General features: G+C 43.4%; 1 protein-coding gene and 1 long non-coding RNA gene across 2 annotated transcripts in view; one reads left to right on the top strand and one right to left on the bottom strand.

Moving 5' to 3' along the window:
- The window catches only part of LOC134457520 (collagen alpha-1(XI) chain-like), a 143,879-nt gene that overhangs the window by 72,868 nt on the left and 61,476 nt on the right, over positions 1–9,535 (top strand). Inside the window, exon 3 of the mRNA XM_063209530.1 lies at positions 3,077–3,290. Within this exon, the coding sequence (XP_063065600.1) occupies positions 3,077–3,290 (214 nt within the window). The remainder of the gene's footprint in view (positions 1–3,076; positions 3,291–9,535) is intronic.
- The window catches only part of LOC134453086 (uncharacterized), a 4,365-nt gene continuing 2,452 nt past the window's right edge, over positions 7,623–9,535 (bottom strand). Inside the window, exon 5 of the long non-coding RNA XR_010035546.1 lies at positions 7,623–8,738. This is a non-coding gene — a long non-coding RNA (uncharacterized LOC134453086). The remainder of the gene's footprint in view (positions 8,739–9,535) is intronic.

Raw genomic sequence — 9,535 nt, 5'->3', positions numbered from 1 at the left:
TAATTTTAAAATTTTGTTTTTCCGAGAATCAGGGGGAGGGGGTGTCCTTATTTACAGATTTTTTGTGGAAAAAGTATGCACAGCTGAAATCTGCAATGGTGGATATGTTCTATTGGATGTTGAAGCCATCACATATATTTTTTTCAAGCAAATCCGAGGGGGTCGAGTGGGGACCATTTGCTGATTCCAGCTGGAATGACCCTTTCACTCCATGCAGCGATTGGAGTTGTGAAAGACTGCCTGAAAAGCCGTAAAAAGTAGAGATGCTCCAGATGCTGATTTTTAGGTAACTGCCGGATACTGGATCCACTGCTTAAGATCCTGCCGGATCCGGATAGTCTGAAAAACCCTATTATCCTGCCGGATCCAGAACCGGATCTTGGATCCTGTACATCTCTAGTATATATATACTGTATATGATAGGGTCAAGCAAGTAGGCCTACACCACTTCAGAGTGCACATATAAAAGCCCAACATGGAAAACTCCAACTCCAACTGTGTTCACTGCACACTTTACACAACGAAATTGCATTTATGCCTCACCCGTGCAAGGGGGTAGCCCCCAATTGTGCCCGAAAGTGAGCAGTGTGGTGGGACGGTACCATGCTCAGCGTACCTCAGTCATGGAGGAAGATGGGAGAGTAATTTACTCCCCCCATCAACCTGGTGGTTCGGAAGTCGAATCAGCAACCTTTGGGCTACAAGTATGATGCCCTAACTGCTTACCCAATGACTGCCCATATAGAGTCGTGCGTTAATGTTCTTTTCTTTATCACACTGTCCTGGGGCATGTCAATAATGCACGCACAGTATTCAAATGTTACAGTACGTAATGTAACGTTAATCCAGATTCAGACCTCAGCCCCTCCCCGACCAGTCTGTGAACTCAAGCGATGCCCTTGCAAGCAGAGCACTTCAGAGTAGACATGTGGGGGCCGGTGTTAATGTCCTTTCCTTTATTACTCTGTAGTGGGGCACGCACGGTAATGAAACACACATGCAGCAGCCCCGCTGCGCTGACAAGGGGCGCACAAATGGGTCAGTTGACCAGGGCCCAGGGAAAGAGGAGGCCCATGTGGCATTTGGATCCTCATTGCATTGCACGTGTTGACAGAGGGGCCCCTTCAGATGACTTTGACCCGGGCCTGGCCAAAGACTGTCAGCAGCCCTGGCAGAGACCACTACTGTATATTGCTGCTTCCATAAAAGGACTGCAATATCATGAGACCAGAGGTACCCCCTCTCTCACCTTGACCCACTTACTGTGCACCAACAGATCCCTCACATGTCACCCCATAACCACTACTTGCTATGTAGGCTACTGTATAGTCTTATCTCCTGAGCCCCATAGCTACAACTTTATGCTTGTGTATTGAGTCAAACTCAATAGAGTTTTGGGAGGATTTTTGTAACCTGGTTCTCACGCGATGGTTGTTACCAACCATGTGAAACATTGTGAATCGCTTAGCTCTGGAGAGGCGCGGGAGTGTTCAAAACAGCTGGAACCTGATTGGAGAATTTTTTTTTGAATCACATACTACTTCAACCACTGACTTTTATATACCCCGCAATCCCGCCCCACAATTCTGATTGGACAGGCTGTGAAATATCTGATTCCGTTTGTGCTCGTCCAAGATATCCAGACCCTCGTGCGAGCTCACGAAGATAAGCGAAGATGCAGGAAGCACGAAGGGTCTGCGTGAGAGCCAGGCTAGGATTTTTGGTCTTCCCAAATGCATCCAAGAACAGAGAAACTGGCAAGGGGGTACAAAAGGAGTCAGTGGACTGATCCCACCCTCACATCTCACCCCGTAACCACTACTTGCTTTGCATGTCTTATCTAGGCCTAATGAACCCCATAACTACTACATTATCCTTCGCTATTGAGCACTTTATGCTTGGCTATTGCGCAATTGAGTTTTGGGAAGATTTTTGCTTTTACTAAGTCCACACAGCCTTCCTAACTGTATTAAAAAGTAAGCACTTGCATTGGTCAGGGAAGCCATTATAGAAAGTGGTCCTTCCTAGATTTGGATGTCACAGAAACAGACATATTCAAGTATACAGTGACTATTAGGGATCGGGCCAATACATTATGTAAGCACTTATTTAAGGTATTGGCACGATACATAATCGCCAGTATTGAGCAAAACTCAGATTTTTGATCTTCCCAAATCCATTCCATCTTTGTCTTCCCAAACACAATTACTAAAGTAGGCGCTTCCTGTGGATATTGAACTTTGTTTGATGTTGTGTACAATCATAAAGCCACAGGTGAAATATACTGTCCTTGTGCAGCAATTGTACTCTACTTTATGCCTGTGTGTGTGTGTGTGTGTGTGTGTGTGTGTGTGTGTGTGTGTGTGTGTGTGTGTGTGTGTGTGTGTGTGTGTGTGTGTGTGTGTGTGGTGTGTGTGTGTGTGTGTGTCTGTGTGTGTGTGTCTGTGTGTGTCTGTGTCTGTGTGTCTGTGTGTGTGTGTCTGTGTCTGTGTGTGTCTGTGTCTTTGTGTCTGTGTGTGTCCCAGATGGCATATTCCCAGTAGACTTCACGGTGACGTCTACAGAACAACCGCAGTGTTTCCTGCTGTGTTTCCTGTGTGTGTGTGTGTGTGTGTGTGTGTGTGTGTGTGTGTGTGTGTGTGTGTGTGTGTGTGTGTGTGTGTGTGTGTGTGTGTGTGTGTGTGTGTGTCTGTCTGTCTGTCTGTGTGTCTGTGTGTCTGTCTGTCTGTCTGTCTGTCTGTCTGTCTGCCTGCCTGCCTGCCTGTCTGCCTGTCTGTCGGTCTGTCTGTCTATCTGTCTGTCTGTGGGGGTCCTTTCAGATGTCTTTGTCCCAGCACCAGTCAAAGCTGTCAGTGGCCCTGCATGCATGTGTGATCGTACAGAATGTGACAGTAGCTCTTCCCCTCTCTCTCTCTACCATTCTAGATAGTGTATTCCTAGTCAACTTCATGGTGGCCACTACGGTGCGATCCAAGCGTGGTGCCCAATGCTTCCTGCTTGTGTGTGTTGAGTGATAACCCTATCTCTCTCTCTCTTTCTCTTTCTCTATCTGTCTCTCTCTCTCTCTCATTCTCAGACGGCGTGTTCCCAGTCGACTTCACGGTGGCCGCGACGGTGCGAGCCAAGCGTGGTGCCCAGTGCTTCCTGTTGTCGGTCTACACCAGCGAGGGGGTGCAGCAGCTGGGCCTGGAGCTGGGCCGCTCCCCCGTCTTCCTGTACGAGGACCAGTACGGCCAGCCCACCCCCGAACACTACCCCACCTTCAAGCGCGTCAACCTGGCCGACGGGAAGTAAGTGTTATACCAATGCACTCATGCAAGTGTCACACACACACACACACACATATTACACACATACACACACGCACACGCCCCACGAAGGACCACTACCCCAACTTCAAACTGGTCAAGCTGGTCAAGGGAAAGTAGGTGTTACACGCAGACACACACAGAAATGCATGTATACACACTGTAAAAAAAAAATAGTTGAGACTATTTAAAAAAACAGGGCAACCTTCTGCATTTAGAATTTTAGGTTTAGCCAACAATGTTTCCATGATAATCTCAATTATGAATACACCGTCATATTTATTGAGAATTCTTAATTCAATCAATTTTCATTTCCTCATTCTACCAACACAAATTCGCCTTTCTACTGAACAGTCGGCACGTTCTGGCAACGATGTTCCCATGATAATCTCAATTATGAATACACCGTCATATTTATTGAGAATTCTTAATTCAATCAATTTTCATTTCCTCATTCTACCAACACAAATTCGTCTTTCTACTGAACAGTCGGCACGTTCTGCCAACGATGTTCCCATGATAATCTCAACTATGATAACACTGTTAAGTTTATTAAGAATTCTTAATTACACAGTAAATTGTGTAGTGTTAAAATAACACTTAAAGAGTTAAAATTAACACTGTTCTTGTGTCTATTTGGTCCTGCTCCAGATCAGTGTTAAACACTGGTGTTAGATTTATAGTGTTAAGCTAACACTATAAAGAGTAAAGCAGTTTCGGGGAGCACCCTACTAACATTTTTTTTAGTTCTAAGCAGGTTCCTGGAACACATGTGTTTTGGTCCTGCCCCACTATCTCTCACCATAGTTGAGGTACCCTGATCATGGTAATTAAGCACCTCCCATCCTCCACCATGACTGAAACACCCTGCGCCTGGCATCAGTTTGCCACACTGCTCTCTTAAGATAATGTTTAAAGTTGCTGAAAACATGTAAAATGTCTATATTTATATATCAGTCTATGCTGTACTGCACCACAATGTGAGAGCAATTTCAGCTGAGCATGTATGAACACAATCTAGTGGGGATTAATACCAAATGTTTTCGTTAATGAAGTTTAAAATATAACCATACCATCTACTTCAAGTGCACAATGGAGCAAGCAATGTAACATGTGCTGTTACTGACTAGCTCACAAAGCAAGGCACAAGCTGTAGCTAACAAATGCCATAAGCCAAAAGCGCCTTTAGCTTGCTTGCAAACATCAAGTGCACAATGGAGCAAACAATGTAACATGTGCTGTTACTGACTAGCTCACAAAGCAAGGCACAAGATGTAGCTAACAAATGCCATAAGCCAAAAGCGCCTTTAGCTTGCTTGCAAAGCAGGTAAACAAGCGCTATGCTGTGCCATGCTGACCAGCCAGCAGGCAGGCAGGCAGGCAATATTTAAAGCACTGTGACAGTCCAGGTTTATATACAGGCTCAAGAGTACCATGTGACCAGATTGATTAGGAGTTTTTCAGGTGCAAGAAATTGAGTCATGATATACCAGCCCTAAGTAATTAGGTTTGGCCAGGCGCTGATGGACAGATTGGTTGTGAGGGGCCTGCTTGTTACCGGCAAAGGTGTAACAAGTTCTCAAGTTATTTCTTCCACTCAACACATCTTTTGTGTGATGTTGTGTGCACAGCCAAACCTTAGATCAACCCAACCAAGTTGAGTTAAATGAATGAAATGGAATAATAAAAAAAGATTGTGTACATGATTAAATCTGGAGGAAATACTGTTACTAATATGTAGACGTATATGATTTAATCGGGTACTAGGGCATACAATGGCGCAGACAAACTCCATCACCTCGAGGAGGCGGGGGCTCTCTGGAGTACTTCTAACTCCACACAATTTAACAACTTCATTTGTCACTGACACTGGAGAGCATCTCACTCCATTTGGTGTTGGAATTACTCCAATAGTGTCAATAAGCCTTAACACTGCAAAATTAACACTGGCAAATTTACTGTGTAAGTCCATTTTCAATTCCTCATTATACCAGCACAGATTAGTCCTTTTGCTGAATAGACATTCACAACATTTCAATAATGTACAACAAACTTCACACTTTGATTTTGTTTTTATTTCAACAAGTACTTTTGAACAGAATCAAAAGTATTCATACGATTTAAGAGCATAACCATTTTCTGTCTTTTTAAGCAGGAAATAGAAGGCTAAATGGGGTTTAGTGTCTTTAAACAAAACTTGGCCCTTCAGAACTTAAATTTGGTTTCACAGACCAAGCTGCAATATTAAGTGCAGTTGTAATTGGGGTGTCATGCCATTCATATCTACACAGTAAATTGTGTAGTGTTAAAATAACACTTAAAGAGTTAAAATTAACACTGTTCTAGTGTCTATTTGGTCCTGCTCCAGATCAGTGTTAAACACTGGTGTTAGATTTATAGTGTTAAGCTAACACTATAAAGAGTAAAGCAGTTTCGGGGAGCACCCTACTAACAATTTTTAGTTCTAAGAAGGTTCCTGGAACACAAGCCCTTGGTTCCAGTTTAGTTCTGGGTACGTCCCCAGAGTCATGTTTGGTTATTTTTCCGTTCTCACTTGGTTGGCAGGAAAGTTTAATTTTCGTTCCTAGAATGTTATATGTGTAGTTCCCATTCCGTTCCCTTATTGTTCTCTCACTGTCACGTTATTCCTGTTCATGTCATGTTTGTTCCCTTGCCATTCCCATATGGTTCCCTTAATCTTGTTGGTTGCATATTTGGTTCCTTAGACATGCTCCTGATGTTCCCCCAACCTTGTTTATTATTGTGAATGTGTTTTGGTCCTGCCCCACTATCTCTCACCATAGTTGAGGTACCCTGATCATGGTAATTAAGCACCTCCCATCCTCCACCATGACTGAAACACCCTGCGCCTGGCATCAGTTTGCCACACTGCTCTCTTAAGATAATGTTTAAAGTTGTTGAAAAAATGTAAAATGTCTATGTTTAATAGATTAGTCTATGCTGCACTGCACCACAATGTGAAAGAAATATCAGCTGAGCATGTATGTACAATCAAGTGGGGATTAATACCAAATGTTTTCCTTAATGAAGTTTAAAATATAACCATACCATCTACATCAAGTGCACAGTGGAGCAAGCAAAGTAACATGTGCTGTTACTGACTAGCTCACAAAGCAAGGCACAAGATGTAGCTAACAAATGCCATAAGCCAAAAGCGCCTTTAGCTTGCTTGCAAACATCAAGTGCACAATGGAGCAAACAATGTAACATGTGCTGTTACTGACTAGCTCACAAAGCAAGACACAAGATGTAGCTCACAAATTCCATAAGCCAAAAGCACCTTTAGCTTGCTTGCAAAGCAGGTAAACAAGCGCTATGCTGTGCCATGCTGACCAGCCAGCAGGCAGGCAGGCAAATATTTAAAGCACTGTGACAGTCCAGGTTTATATACAGGCTCAAGAGTACCATGTGACCAGATTGATTAGGAGTTTTTCAGGTGCAAGCAATTGAGTCATGATATACCAGCCCTAAGTAATTAGGTTTGGCCAGGCGCTGATGGACAGATTGGTTGTGAGGGGCCTGCTTGTTACCGGCAAAGGTGTAACATGATCTCAAGTTATTTCTTTCACTCAACACATCTTTTGTGTGATGTTGTGTGCACAGCCAAACCTTAGATCAACCCAACCAAGTTGAGTTAAATCAATGAAATGGAATAAATAAAAAAAAGATTGTGTACATGATTAAATCTGGAGGAAATACTGTTACTAATATGTAGACGTATATGATTTAATCGGGTGGACAGTCATCATTGCTTATGCTCTGAACAGCACAGTATAAACAAAGTTGGGCAGACAAACTCCATCACCTCGAGGAGGCGGGGGCTCTCTGGAGTACTTCTAACTCCACACAATTTAACAACTTCATTTGTCACTGACACTGGAGAGCATCTCACTCCATTTGGTGTTGGAATTACTCCAATAGTGTTAATAAGCCTTAACACTGCAAAATTAACACTGGCAAATTTACTGTGTACTTGCTCTCTACTAGTTCTGAAACACAAGCTACAAGTTTGAGACACTGATTGACCCATACACAGCCTAAATACACATTTGCCAATTCAGAACATGGCCCTGCACCTAAGTAACATAAGGTTTAACATGTCTGGTAAATAAAACATAATGTAAAAGAAAAGATAATGATGGGAAATTGCTATACCGCCATACAAAGGGAAAGTGCAGTAATTACATTAACATTCAAACTGAGAAAAAGGCCTAAGACTGGATGTTGTAGTTACTTCAAATTTGACATGGCAAAATCTCTGAAAACGGGACACATTTGGACCGCAGTCTTTTTTGCAACATAAAAGGTGGTGTAATGAACACCCTTCTCAGTTTGAACTCAATTACTGCACTTTGCCTTTGAAGGCCAGTATACCCCTAGCCTGCCTCTCACCGACGGTGCGCAAGTGTAGCTCCGGAGCACCCCGGTGGAGTGGAGCTACACACACATCCGTCTCATAGCGCTGCCCTTAACACACTCTTCTCGAGTAGAGAATAAACGGAGCACTTGTTGCTTAAAGATCAACGGCTGCTCACATTGACTCTAGAGATTAACCGAAAACATTTTTGGAGGAATTTGTTGGTGGCGAGTTGAAATATGTTGGTGGTGAATTGCAATAAATGCACCATTTATTTTCGACTCCAGAAGAGCATGTTAATGGCAACGCTACCAGATGCTGGTTTGTGTACACACCCGCACCATCGGTGAGAACCAGGCTAGTATAGCCCAAGTAAGGAGGTAAAACTCAGCGATACTCCACACTGTGAGAAGATGGGTCATCAAGGGGAACTTGACGTAACCAGTATGCATCTCAAAATACAACCTTGTATTCACTCTTCAAGTGCAAGTTTGTTAAAATGTCTTCCACATTTTCCCCTCAGAAATACAAGGTAGTCATACTCCAACACCGTGGGAGCATAGGCCAAAGGAACTTGATGTAACCGCCACACATTTCAAAATACAGCCTCGTCTTCAGTCTTACAGTATAAGCTAAGTTCAAATGTCATCCACATTTTTTCCCTCAGAAATATAGCCATACTCCAACATTGTGAGAACATAGGCAGTCATGGGAACTTGACATTACAGCCTCGCCGTCAGTCTTACAGTGCCAGTTTGTTTTTCAGAGATTGTACACGCCGTGTACATTTGAGACAAATCTCCATGAAGACATTTTGCAAAGTATCGAAGGTATACTTCAGAGCCTTTGGGTAGGAGATATTCAGGGCATAAAGGAAGCCAAAAAGGTATGCCAGAGCAGTTGGGGTATCTGGGATATCTTGCAAAACAACTCTCCTCGAGGATGACGGCAATGTTTTGCACTCGCGTAGATGTACATGGACCACAGTCTTCACGAACATATAGAATGCCCACAGCCACACCCTGGAGAGCCACACCATCTGCATCGGCCTCCTGCAGACAACAAAAGCACAAAAAAGTATTTTTACTCTCACATTGACTTTGTAAATCTGCTGTGCCCCCTCCTGTACCACCTACTCATGATGAAACTCATAGGGCTGGGTCCCATTACATGACACTATTATACAAATAAAGGGAACATCAAACCGAAAGCAATGTAACTCCCTGACAACCTACCAGCAAGGAAGCAATCACTGTGAATTCATTTTGTCTACAGTTTGTAAATTTCAACCAATGAGTAGCAATTGGAGGTAATAACCAAAGTATGCCCCAGAAATAGTTTTTTTTCATCAGGTGGCATCCACAGACCATTCCACCCTCACCTCACCCCCTTCTTCTGCAATGTAGGTTTAAATGAGGCAGAGTATAATCCAATGAAGTTGCTCAGCTAGTGGTTGTCAAAGGTGGCACATCAATGTGTGGCAAGAAGATTTGCTATGTCCCCCGGCAGTGTCCAGGGCATGGAGGGGATGCCAGGAGAAATGCCAGTACCACCACCACATACACAAACTCACTCACTTATTCAGTCTTTGCCACTCAACCCCCTGAATTTCTATTCATTTACCCCCCACCCGATCAATGGTAGTTACCTCATCACTGAAGTTTGAATTGTTGCCCTTAGGGAGGTGCCACAGGTGAATCAACAAAGACATCCACCCCTCCTCTATTCATTACCCCATCTTAGACTAAATCTCCAGTTCTATTCTCTATTGTATTCTATTACTCTGTACTACGTGCATGTCAGCACACTTTCAGTCTGAGTGTGCATGAGTATAATGTACATAGTATGA

This window comes from Engraulis encrasicolus, chromosome 1 (assembly GCF_034702125.1).
Source record: "Engraulis encrasicolus isolate BLACKSEA-1 chromosome 1, IST_EnEncr_1.0, whole genome shotgun sequence".
In the NCBI taxonomy this organism is placed as follows: domain Eukaryota; kingdom Metazoa; phylum Chordata; class Actinopteri; order Clupeiformes; family Engraulidae; genus Engraulis; species Engraulis encrasicolus.
The sequence above is the reverse complement of the archived record's forward strand: the minus strand, read 5'-3'. Positions and strand labels throughout refer to the sequence as shown.